The sequence below is a fragment of the Aethalodelphis obliquidens genome, unplaced genomic scaffold, assembly GCF_003676395.1.
Source record: "Aethalodelphis obliquidens isolate GAN/ISIS:26980383/991018 unplaced genomic scaffold, ASM367639v1 scaffold62, whole genome shotgun sequence".
In the NCBI taxonomy this organism is placed as follows: Eukaryota; Metazoa; Chordata; class Mammalia; order Artiodactyla; family Delphinidae; genus Aethalodelphis; species Aethalodelphis obliquidens.
The window spans coordinates 8,063,244-8,076,698 of NW_020838006.1; the positions used below are offsets into that span (position 1 = coordinate 8,063,244).

Here is a 13,455-nt window from a genome sequence, read left to right on the forward strand (position 1 = left end):
GTGTGTGTGTGTGTGTGTGTGTGTGTGTGTGTGTGTGTGTGTGTGTGAGAGAGAGAGAGAGAGAGTGTGTGTGTGTGTGTGTGTGTGTGTGTTGGGGGGATGGAGGTAGTGGGTGAACAGGTATGGGAGGGTCAGTTTCTCTTTATTTTTATAAAAAGGGGCCACCAACTGTTGGTATTGAGTCTTTTCTGAGCAGAAGTGATGTGTCTAGAGTGGACCTCATTGCCTGTGTCTTTAGATTGGAGTAGCACTTGCATTACCTACTGTCACAGCTGTGCTGTCAGCTCTGCTCTCTAATCATTCCCTCATGAACATTGTACTTATATCGCATTGTATCTTGTTGACTTCTTCCTTTTATGAGCCTAATCAGTATCTTGCCTACCATTTCAGGGCATTATTTTGTCTTTCTATGTAAGACAGGTTTAAGCTACACAAACCTGACCAACGCAGCTCAAGAGAGGGAAAATGCTGGCATCTTCCTTTCTGCTATAAAAGTACCTCATGTCACCACTATTTTTTTTCCCTAGTGGGTGAGCTACATGGTGGAAGGAATCATACAGGTCTTCAGGGAAACCCAAAAATTTTCGAGAATTTTGCTCTGATAATAAAAACGTGTGGACTTAAACATTGATGTTTTCCCCAAGACTTTAGAGGACATTAATGGTTGCTTCTTTGTTCTAACTTTGACCTGTTGATTTGTGTCAGAGTATTAAATTTATTACATTTTTAAGGTTAATATAATGGTGTTCATTCTTTTTAAAATTAGCCATGTGTTTTTCATTTACTTAGAATTTGATTATGTCCATAAGTGTATTGGTTGATGTGAAATCTGTTAGAAAATTATGGTTTTACCAGAGATGACCAACATAAATTTTTATAGTCATACTTTGCAGTTGGTCTGAGAGGCTAAATGAATCTTTCCCCCTTAAAAGCTTATTAATATAGTGTCAAAGTTGGTTATCCTTACAAGTTTTCATACTATGAAATAGCCACAGAATTGTAGCTTTTAGCTTAAATCAGTTTTTGGTAAGGTGATTATCAACAGTATATAAAGCTTAAGAAAAAAGAAAATTCTTTTTTTTTCTTTTTTACATGATTGCCTTTGCCATTTATTATTCATACGTACAAAATTTTACATATTTTCAATCAAACTTTACATGCCATTTTGTCATCTTTTTGTACCTTATAGGCATGATAGCAAACTTGTCCCTGTCTTTGCTTGCTTCCCGTGAGTTTTCTAATGCCACAGTTTATTGCATCATGTTGACTGGCCTTACTTAAAGCTGTTGTCAGTTTGGGTCATTTTCAGCTTAGTGTTTTGTTTTACTGTAGATTAAAAAGAAATTAAAATGATTATCTTTATTCATGTAATTTTTTTCTTTTGTTGTATTATGTTCTAAGTTTTATTTTTGTTACTATTAGAATAGAGTTATTATGAGTATCATCAGTAGAATTCATTCCCAATCAGAAGGAGAACCTAAGTTCTAAGGCTAATTCTTTTTCCCCCTTTGGGATTTAATTCTGGTCCCTTCTATTTTATTATTAGTGGCAGAGGTTAGTTACATGCTTCTATCATATTTTGATTTTCATTCCTTTTCATGGAAGAAGTATTTCAGTAATAATTCCACATACCTCAGAAAGAAAACACACCCTGTACAGTTCAGTAAGAGATGTTGCTACATATCTAGTTAATTGGAAATAGTGAAAAGTGCCTTCCCACAAAGTATGTAGGTCTGATGTTGGATTAGATTTGTGTTTGAAAATGTAGTTTCCCACCCACCTACCCACCCACCTGTGGCTCAACTAAAATTAACTTTAGCCAGGGGATTTACTTCTGAGTTTTGCTTTGCCACCTCTTTTGCTATTTTGATTTCGGATCTTTTGTGGGGGTTTTTTTTTTTTTGGTGTCAGTTATACCTTATGTTTCTGAAGCATTTTACAGCTTATAGAAACGTTTATATCCATTTGATCTTTAAAACGACCCTTGTGATGTGAGAAGAAATTTAATAAGAGAAGTTCAAGACTTGTTCATTGAAAATCACAAAACATTGTAGAAAGAAATTAAAGAAGATCTAAATAAATGGCAAGATACCCCATGTTCATGGTTTGGAATCTTAATGTTGTTAAGATGGCAGTACTCCCCAAGTTGATCTATGATTCAATATAATCCCTATCAAAATCCATGCTGCCCCACCCCCTTTTTTTTCCCTGCACCAGTTTTTGGTGCAGAAATAGTCATGCCCATCTTAAAATTTGTATGGAAAGATAAGGGACCCAGAATAGGCAATACAATCTTAAAGAAGAACAACAAAGTTGGAGGGCTCATTCTTCCTAATTTTAAAACTTACTGTAAAGCTACAATAATCCAGACAGTGTAATGCTGGCATAAAGATATACATATCAATCAATGGAATGGAATTGAGGGTCTAGAAATAAACCCTTACTTTTATGGTCAGTTGATTTTTAACAAGGGTGCCAAGACAATTCAATGAGAGAAAAAAATTGTCTTTTTAACAAATGGTACTTGGAAAAGTAGATATCCACATGCAAAAGAATGAAGTTGGATCCCTGCATCACAGCATATAAAAAGCTAACTCAGAATGGATCATATAAAACCTAAAACTGTAAAACTCTTAGAAGAAAACACAGGAGTAAATCTTTGTCACCTTGGGGTAGGCAGTGCTTTCTTAGCGATGCACCACCAAGGCCTTACAACAAAAGAAAAAAAAATTAGGTGACTTGACTTCCTCAAAGTAAAAACTTTTGTGCTTCAGAGAACACTATTAAGAAAGGATATGCAGAAATAGTATAAGTACATTCTCTGACCTCTTTACCATTTTAATTTTCCCACTGTAGTCTTTTGCCTACTTATAAGGCAGTGATTAGTATGGACATAGTACCTTGCAAATTCTCAGTAGATATTTGTTGAAAAGGGAAAAATTAAAGGTATATGATTTATTTTATTAAAATTTCCTAATTTTACAATCTCCATATTAATTACATTAAAAAATCATATCCTTATTGCGTGCTTTCATATTTCTCCCTCGTTTTTAGTTTTATCTTTGTTTTCGTCACCTGAGCTGCTGTTAACCCTAGTACTTCTGCTGTTTTCTTGTTTTCTGCTTTATTTCACACTTTTAAGTGTGACCTATCTTCAACAATATGTAATTTTCTCTCTCCCTTCCTTTCATTCTCTGAACATACGACCGTGTATTTCTGAGATACTTTAAAAGGCGTAGGGAAAGGAGGCCATTTGAGTGGTACTAGAACATGGTTTACTTCGTAGGGCAAACTGAGAATGCAGTTGTTGGTAAGAGACATCTTCCTAATTTAGGTTCTGCACAGTTGATGAAGTAGTATTATAAATCATGTTGAACATACAGCCCATTAGAGTTCATTTATTGAATAACATTGTTGGCAAGGAAGGAAGTGCATCACTGGCATGTCATCTTATGAAAAGAAGAATTGGAAAGATTGTCAGTTGTGTTGTGTATATGAGAATACTATGTATTCAAAATATGAAACTTTAAAAAACATTTTTGGTAATTCTTAGGACTTCTGAATGTGGAAGTAGGAGATGTGATTATACGAGTTCGCTTCGACCCTTTACAGGCATTATATTTTATAAAAGATGAGTTTAAATTAACCATTATAGGTTCTGATACTTTCCTAAGATTTAGTTTGTGCTTAGCATCTACCTTTCCTTGTTCTGCCAGGCCGTCCAGTGTTGACTCATGTATTTTTTGCCTCATATATATATTTTTTATTTTTTACTTTGCCTCAAGTTCTAGACGTTTTTTTTTTTTTGGTCGATTTTGTAGGTCCTGGTAATGATTTATTCATTTTGTGTAATGGTCTCATCTAGATATTTGCAGAATTGGTATTTTTAATTATAATCCCTACCTCCCTTTTCCTCCCTCCCGTCCTTCCTTTCTTTTTCCTTTTTTCCTTTCTCCCCACCCAACCCTTTGCCCTTCCCCCTCCTCCATTTTCTTCTTTCAGTCCAGGAATTCCTGTTCTCTCCTTTTCCTAATCTTTCTAAGGTATACATAGCTATTCGTATTCTTCTATCCTCTGGTTACCTCTGCCTTCCATTTTTGTTTCAAATCAAGATTTTTTAATTGCAATTCCCAGTTCCCAGGCCTATTGTTCATTTAGTCATCTACGTTTCTCACCGGTTACTTCTTTTTTTTATAAATTTATTTATTTATTTGTTTTTATTTTTGGCTGTGTTGGGCTTTCGTTGCTGTGCGCAGGCTTTCTCCAGTTGCGGTGTGCGGGCGTCTCATTGCGATGGCTTCTCTTGTTGTGGAGCACGGGCTCCAGGCACGCGGGCTTCAGTAGTTGCAGCATGCAGGCTCAGTTGTTGTGGCTCGCAGGCTCTCTAGAGCGCAGGCTCAGTAGTTGTGGCACACGGGCTTAGTTGCTCTGTGGCATGTAGGATCTTCCCGGACCCAGGCTTGATTCCGTGTCCCCTGCATTGGCAGGCAGATTCATAACCACTGCACCACCAGGGAAGCTCTCACTGGTTACTTTTTTCCTAATACTTTATTATAGAAAATTTCAAACATACAAAGAAGTTAAGGGAACTCCCTTGCCGTCCAGTGGGTTAGGAATCTGCACTTTTACTGCAGGGGTCCAGGTTCGATCCTGGTCCGGGAACTAAGATCTTGCAAGCCTCACAGCATGGCCAAAAAAAAAAAAAAAAAGGTTGACAGAGGTCTGTGAACACTCACGTACCTACCACCTAGGTTCTACTATTAATATTTTATTATACTTTGTCACCTATATATTCCTTTATCCATTCTTCTATCTATCCATTATTCTATCTTTTTTTGGTTTTGTATGCATTTCAAAATAAGTAGCAGTTATAAGTACACTTCAACCCTAAATATTTCAACATGTGCATCATTGACTAGAGTTCAGTATTTGTTTAGAGGACTTTTTCTTTTGAGGTGGAATTTATATAGAATGATGTGCACAGATCTTAAGTGTACCATTTAATGACCTCTGTCTTTCCTTCTAAGTCAATTGTATTCTAATAAGAGGACTAACGCTAACTAAGAGCATTATGAGGCCATACTAGCAAAACTTGTGTATTCATTTGGATTTTCCAGAAAAGACTATGAATACCACAGAGTACCTTAAAACTTTCTTCTTATTTTTGTTTTTATTATGTAAATGTGCTACAGTATAATGATTATAGTTAAAAGTGTTTTTATTTTTTCCATATTGTTCCATGCTTCACCAAGAATTCTTAGTATGGCCAATGATATCACATGATGCATGCTGGAATAAATAACTTGAGGATACTTTTATTTAGTTAAAAATATGAAATTTTAAAGAAAGGCTAGGATGGCCCTTTTGTCAGCTCCATAAGCTAAATATGTAAAAGAGCTAGTTAATTCAAGACCCTTTGAACATTTCTGGAGTGCTTTGTGGTCTTTTAAGTGCTTGCATTTATCTTAACTCATTTGAGCCTCACATTAGCCGTGTTAGGTAGTTGGGACAGTTGTTATTTCTGCTCTCTGGATGAAGACAGCAAGGCATAGGCAGTGGGAAGGACAAAGCAGCAGTTGGTCATACAACCAATTGAACTCAGATCCTCTCACTTTAAATCTTGTCCAACGGCAACAACTACAATCACACTAATTCTTTAGTTCAGGTGCTATTCTGGATCCTTGGATTTGCTTATGAATAACTAACAAAAGTCTTATTGTACAAACTAGGGTCAACTGTAATACCAATGCTGACGCGAAGACTTATGCCAATATTTTGAATTCTCTATGATGAAATATTTAGATATAAGGCAACCGCAGCCATCAGGATCCAGACAGAACTATCTAAGTGTGCTATGTTTAGAGTATGGCACACTGATATTCTGTTCTCACGAGAGTGAACAATATCATGATTGAAATGCCACTTAATGTGGCAAAATGCCTATTTTTCAGAAATGTATTACATGAGAAGCTTATTGGAGAAGAGAAAGCCTAATTGATATACCTGTTTTGGAAGGTTTATATTCCACAACATCCTTTCTTTCCTTTAGGTAGACAAATACTTAATGACAAAACCATCTGGAGAAAATCAGCTTGATGTTGGGTAAAGGACTTAACAAAAACCAGTCAGTTTTGTTCTTGTCAGTGAATGTAAAGGTTTAGCTCTTGGTTTAGTTGATAGCACTAAGGAAGAGCTGGGAGAAATTAACATGGCTCCCGATGAAAAGTGTTCTTGAGAAAACCTCCTTGGAATAGAAACTTACTGGAAGTCCTTTAGAATCAGAAACCGGAACTAATTTATTCGAGGTCACCTTTGAGTCTGTACCTTTAATTTTGGTATTTTGTTGAAAAGTAGTTTTCTATCGACTGTGCCAGAAATCTTATTTCTTTTAAGGTTTCCTCCGTCGCTGGTGTAGAATGTTCTGGAGTTGTTAGAAGATAGTTGCATAGGAGCTGAAAACCAGATTTTTCTGGTATTAGTAAGTGTGTCTGCTTACAGAATACAAATAATATAATTTTTTTCAAAAGCACTGGATTGTTTTTTGAAATAGGTAATGGTCGATCTGCCTCATGTGCAAATGAAAAAGGTGACAGGACCTGGCCAGTCATGCACGTAAACACCTGGGTACCCTTGTAGGTAGGACAGGAAGGATAAGGAAGACAGGGAAGTTCCCATTTCCTGCTCATTAGCCTGTGCCTCTGTCCCTTTCACTGTTATCTTTCTCTCTGGGTGGGTTAGCCTGGAGCTTGTTGAAACAGTTTTGTTTTTTAGGCATTTTTAAGAAAAGATAATTCTTTATATAAATCTGCGTGCTAGGAATATCCTGGCAGCTCTAAGGTCTAAGACAGTGTTGGTTGAGAAAGATGGAAATTGGATTACAGGGAAAGAGGAGAAAGAAATCCTACATTCAAAAGAGCACCACCAGCAGTGGCTTCAGATTGCATGTCTCAGCTGTGTAGTATATTGAGCCTAATTTGGGTGTGATCCACTTTGGGGCCAGTTTATTCTTTGATATGAATGTTTTTATTTTTAAATGCATCTCTTTTTTCCTTTTTCTTTAAAATGCTATTGAAATTTTAAAGAATCAAGAAGAAAAAAATGCGTCCATAATCTCGTCCTCGTAACAAAACTGCTATTAAGCTTTTGCTACACTTCCAGCCAAATCTTTCTTCTGTAATTATTTTTGTGTGTCTGGAATTAGAAAATGGCTGTTTTTGTGAAATGCCTGCTTCTGTGAAATGTCTTTTAGTGAGTCCTTGGAAAGTTGGCTGAAGGACAAATACTGGATGATATCACAGCACATCAGCTAAATTGTCACTCCAGTCTGAAAAGGAACTTTGTGTTGCATGCTGCATTTTTCTCAGTGGATGACTAATATTTGTAGAGCATTACTATTAAATAAGTGAAAGATTTTTAAAATGATGCTGACGATGAGGATGATGGGAGACTTCTGAAAAAACTCCTCTGTGCTTTCCAGAAATTGTCTTGATTTCTGGCTAGAAGTTATCCGCTGCTGCTTTCACATATACATTCTTTTTTTTCTTCCATTTCCACTTAAATGAATCCTTTTCTTGTATCAGATATATTTTCTATGGCAGAATAATAAACTGTCTTCAGTCTTCATTCTGATTGACAGATATACAAGTCAGCTATGTGGGAATAAAAATGGTGTCAGCTAAGATGGGAATGGCCTGAATTTTCATTGGAGAGAACTTTTTTGGAAGAATGAAGTGGTTCTGTTTTATTTTGCTTGAATCAAGTAAATTACAATACATTAAAGTCACTTGTACTTTTCATATAGTTCATACTATTAGGATAAACTTGAGATTTTCTTTGTGACTCACTGTATAATGAAATTTCGCCAGTCTATTTTGATAAAACTAGGGAAAAAAATTAAGTTAATGGATATTTCACTAAATGAGAAGGAGGTCGTATAAATTGGGATGCATTCTCAGGAGTATTTTTTTTTTTTTTTTTTTGCGGTACGCGGGCCTCTCACTGTTGTGGCCTCTCCCGTTGCGGAGCACAGGCTCTGGACGCGCAGGCTCAGTGGCCATGGCTCACGGGCCCAGCCGCTCCGCAGCATGTGGGATCTTCCCAGACCGGAGCACAAACCCGTGTACCCCGCATCGGCAGGCAGATTCTCAACCACTGTGCCACCAGGGAAGCCCCTCTCAGGAGTATTTTTAATTTCATATACCATGTGTTAGAAAGCTTAGATGGTCTTTATCATCCTTGTTATTTAATCCTGGCAGATGAATTTTTCTTCTCTCTTTTGTAAAAATACATCTATCTTATAATAATAACAATAAAAATAGACCCATAGATATATTCTTAGTTGTTGGCCTGTGTCATCACTGTTTTGTTGATCAGAGTATCTTTGGCACCTCCCATAGTACCTACCTGGCAATAGCAGGCACTCAGAATTTGTTGCATAGAGGGTGTTGGTTATTGCTAATTGCAGAGTAATAAACCTTCATTTGTTTTTTATTGTGTTTTTTTTTTTGATGTGGTAATGGTTTAAGTGGAATTGTTTCTTGAATTACATTAAAAGCCAACTTACCCTTGTAGCTTTAAGGCTCTATATTAAAATTTCTTGAATATGTGCTCTCAAAGTTTTAGGCTGAATGACTTTTCTGAAATGTTTTTGACTTTCAAATGGAAATAGATTTTAGAAATAGCTGTAGTAACTTTAACCTGTTAAGTAGAATTACTGCTCTTTGCAGTTTTCTGAGGCTAATATGGTTATACATTCTGTGTTTAGCATGGTAAAAAGAGTTAGGAGGTTTAGTAATTAGTATAAATTTAAATATTCTAAAATTTATTGAAATAAATTGATAGTGGAGGACAAAGTGTTTGGTGACTAGTTTCTTTAATTTATACATAAATATATAAATATTATTTCTCTTTGTTAAAAGTGTAAATGAGCATTAAAAGTGCATAAAGAGAAGCATCCTAAATTATTGTTTCTTTTTATTTCAAGGCTGAAAACAGTGAAGTCACTTTTCACAGTTAAAAGACTATTAAGAAGACAAGATGGGGACTCCTGGTTCTGGAAGGAAAAGGACACCTGTGAAAGACCGATTTTCTGCAGAAGATGAAGCTTTGAGTAGCATTGCCAGAGAGGTATGTCTGGAAGACCCCTCTCAACACTGAGTTGTACAGATGAGAATGCTATAAAAATTCTGGGTGGAGGGTTGGAGATATATACAGACATTCATTCATTAAGCTAGTTTCAGAATGTTTACTATAAATAAGATGTTAAATATGCCCTCTAAAATACTGTATTAGAGTAAAATACAGTTACTGTCTCTTTACTTGAATATTTATTTAACTCATTTAAAATTAATTTTTCATTTTATTTTTGTGGATTAGTTGACTTCCAGGTATTTGTCCTGATGTTTTGAAATTTATAATTAATCTTCATTATTGAAACTTAAGGTAATTAGAATGTTGAAGATATGATAACTATATTACAAAAATGCTCATTGGGCTCTACAGTTAATATATTCCAGGAAGCACTGTATAAATGTTAACAGAAATAATCCTTATTTGGTGTCTGCTCAGATTCAGTGTCTTAGCTGTTTTTTGAATAATTGCAGTGGAATTTTTATGTCTAACTTTTAGCTAGTAATAGAGCTTCTGGAGCATTTTTGTTTTGGTTTGTTGACAACTCAGAAAAAAGGAAAGGGGTGTCACCTATCGAATCTCTGGCAGCATTTCCTGTTGCATATTGAAAATTTAAGATAACTCCCAGCTGTGATTTCTTAGTGAGGAGCCAACTTTGTTTCAGCCTCTTATCTGCAGCTGCAGACCTGACCATATACTAACCTGGTACAAGAATTGCTTAGAGCATTTTAAAATTGTATTCTTTGGGTGAGAATTATTCCCTCATCACTTCCTCTTTGTTATTCTTAGTAAATAACTCATTTAGGACTAGTGCTGTTTCCTTTTGACATATTACACAGTCTTTTTTTGGATCCAGCTCACTGTTACGTTTTTCCTTTTATAAGCTACTCAGCTTTTGAATTAGAAGTCAAATTTTGTAGGAGGATATTTGAAGCAGAGGAAAGTTATCTAAAAACTGATGACAAAACTGTGATAATACTTCAACAAAATTACTTTTAAAAAATCTGAGATATTTTTAGATAAAAAGGTAAAAGATATTTTAAAATGAAGTAGTGGATGACACTTTACAATGGTCTTAAGTATTTACCCGAATGAAGTATTTTGGAAGCCACGTAGTTTTAGTTGAAAATTGAAACTACTCAAAATGTTTGCTTCCAAAATTGGAGGGATTTACATACCCAGATTTCGGTAAGGGGGGAAAATGCCAGTATGTTTTAGGCTCTTTCTGTACCGTCACTGGGTGCTTGAACTCTTTTTTTGGATGTGATGCTTCATTTACAAAACTGGGTAGCATTCTAGCATCCAACACTGGAGTGCTTACTATGTGACAAATACTATTTAAGCAGTTTAAATGAATTAGTTTATTTACTCTCCACAAAATTGTGAAATGGGTTCTATTATATTCTCCATTTTACAGATGAAGAAATCATTGCATAGAAAAGATAAGTAACTTCCCTAAGGTCACACAGCTAAGAAATAGCTGAGCTTGGATTCAAACACATAGTCTCACTGTGCTGGGCTGTTTTCAGTCTTCTCCATCTCCTCCATTAATATTTTGTTTTTCTGTAGCTTTTCATGATTTTAAAAGCACTTTCACATCTTGATTCTCAAAATAACCTTATGAGTTAGGTAGGATAGGCATTGTTATTAGCCTTATTTACAGATGAGGAAACAAATGAAGCTGAGAGATTAATGTCTGGAAGGTATCAGAACTGGGACTCACATTCAGCTTTTAAAGCCATTGTTTATTTTTCTGTATCATACTACTTCCAGAAGAGCTGGACTTTTGGAGAGTTATAAGCGTGGCTTTGAATTCTGGCTGTACTAGTTGCTGGTTGAGTAATCTTGTTAAGTAACTACTCTGGACTTCATTTTCCTCATCTGTAAAATGGGAATACTATGGGCCTCCTGTATTATAGGGCTGCTGTGACAATTAAAGTAAATAGTGCATGTAAACTTTACCATAGTGTTAGGCTTCCAGTAGGCTATTTTGTTGCTTATTAATAAGTTGAAATAGAAAGTAAGAATAGAAGTAAAATATTCTTCTTTTACAAAAAATATATTTATTAAGATAGGTGTTCTAAAACGTGGTTGATCATCTGAATCTCCCAGGTTGCTTTTTCAATGTACAGATTCCCAGGTGTTACCCCATACTTGCTAAATCTGAATCTATGAGGTTGAGCTTATAAATCTGTATTTAAATACACACACAAACACACACACACACACACAATTAGGAGTAAAAACTAACAGAACCCCCATAACAATTAAAAAGGACAAATAGCTTAATCTTTCTTTTTTTTTAAGTTAAATCTAAGAGTTTAATTTGTCTTTTCCTCACTTCAAATTGTTTTTTGAGGTAGACAAGGTATACCGTAAATAAAGAAAAGTAGCCTCTTTTTCCTCCTGCTTACCGTCTGCTAAAGTATCCATGCTTCTCAGTTGGCCCCAAATGAGGCAACTAGAGGGAATGAAGAGCAAAAGAAACAAAAGGCATGAATATGTTCTGCAAACTGGATAATTTGCATGCTAAAATGTGGAACCGAGTGCACTTTAAAAATTGTTGTAAAATACTCATAAAATTTACCACTTTAGCCATTTTTAAGTGTACAGTTCTGTGGACTTAAGTACAGTCACATTGTTGTGCAACCATCATCACCATCCATCTCCAGAATTCTTCTTATCTTGTAAAACCTGTTTGCATTTTTAAAAGCTGTTGAAATGTTTGAAGATTGCTCCATGAAGGCAGGAATGTGGATGGATCTAGAACTCCCACCGTGTCTGTAATAGGCATGTTGCTGCTTTGCTGGGTGAGCATGTGTGTCACAACTCTGTGAAGACATCATAAGAGCAGGTGTTGGAGGAGGTCAGCAGCAGGTTCTCTAGGGTATCAGAAGGCCAATCTGGATGCTTACCTTTCTCGCTTGTTTGACTTTGATTGTCCCACAGGTTTGGGGGAAATGCAGTTGGAGAGTTGACTTTCAGTGAAAATTACCCGAAAGCACAGAGTGTATCAAATGGAGACCCTTAGGCAGCTAGCCTTGCAAAAGGAGAAAGATAGGGATGGATGAAAGGCAGTTATGCCACCTTACCACAGTCAGTTTGGTGAGTGTTATGAAGAGTGTTCCTGTGAGAAGTAGAAGCTTCTTGGAGGGTTTGCAAGCAGTCTTACTATGGCCTCACTGAAGCCTGGAATATTCCTCCTTTCCTTGTTGTAGAGCTGAAATTATGAAGAAAACATGTTTTCTGCACATCTCTTCAAATGGAAGTCATCAGAACGTTGCTTATTTTTGAAGCTGATGATTTGAAAGCCCTTGCAGTTCTAAAATTCTGTGATCTCTTTTGAGGTTCTGGACCCAAAGAAAATTCATACTCATAACACACAACTCTCTTGAATCTAAAGAATCAATGACAGGCATAGAAACCGATCGTCTTTTATAAGAGTTAGGGTCTAGTAAGTGGAATGTTTGGAGACTTTTAGGTTGAGCAGAATTTACGTGTATACATATTTGGTGTGCAAACCTACTTGTAATAATAAGGAAGAAAAAGAAACTATGGCTGTTTAACATTTGTAGCTGCTAGAACTTGGATTTCATTTTTTAAAATAACTTTACTGAGATATAATTCACATAACATATAGTTCACTCATTTGAAGCATACCATTCAATGGTTTTTACATGATTCACTTTTAATTTGTGGTTAAAATATATATAAGAAAATTTGCCATTTTAACCATTTTTAAGTCTACAATTCATTGGCATTAATTACATTAACAATGTTTTATAACCAGCACCACTGTCTATTTCAAAAATCTTTCGTCACCCCAGACAGAAATTCTGTAACCATTAAGTAGTAACTCCATTGCCCCCTCTTTTAGCCCCTGGTAACCTCTAATCTACTTTATGTCCCTATGAATTTGTCTAATTCTAGATACTTCATATAACTGGAATTATACAATATTTGTCCTTTTTGTGTCTGGTTTTTTTCACTTAGCATAATGTCTTCAAGATTCATCCGTGTTGTAGCATGTGTCAGAACTTCATTCTTCTTTTTTTTTTCCTTGTAAATAACTTAATTCCTTCTTTTATAGCTGAATGATGTACCATTGTATGTATATATTACACTTTGTTTATCCATTTATCTATTGATGGACCCTTGGTTGGATTTTATTATTTTGCTGCTTAAAGAGGTAAATTCCAGGCATCTGGAATGATGAGTAGTGAGAACCAGAAGTTTGTGGTTTTGATTATAGATTAGCAGCCTGAGAAGGATACAAAGGGAAGAATTGTGCTTAGTTTAAAAGATACTGTCCAGAGGGCTTCCCTG

The 13,455-nt window shown here is 35.7% G+C and overlaps 1 protein-coding gene across 4 annotated transcripts in view; it reads left to right on the forward strand.

The window, feature by feature from the left end:
- LRRFIP2 (LRR binding FLII interacting protein 2) overlaps positions 1 to 13,455 on the forward strand; it is a 118,526-nt gene that overhangs the window by 11,695 nt on the left and 93,376 nt on the right. For 3 of the 4 annotated variants that reach the window (XM_027088298.1, XM_027088294.1, XM_027088297.1), the window contains exon 3: positions 8,984 to 9,126. In XM_027088298.1, coding sequence (XP_026944099.1) covers positions 9,037 to 9,126 — 90 coding nt within the window. In that variant the 5' untranslated portion in view covers positions 8,984 to 9,036. Of the gene's footprint in view, positions 1 to 8,983; positions 9,127 to 13,455 lie in introns of those variants that run through there. The other variant, XM_027088296.1, reaches the window with a different exon arrangement.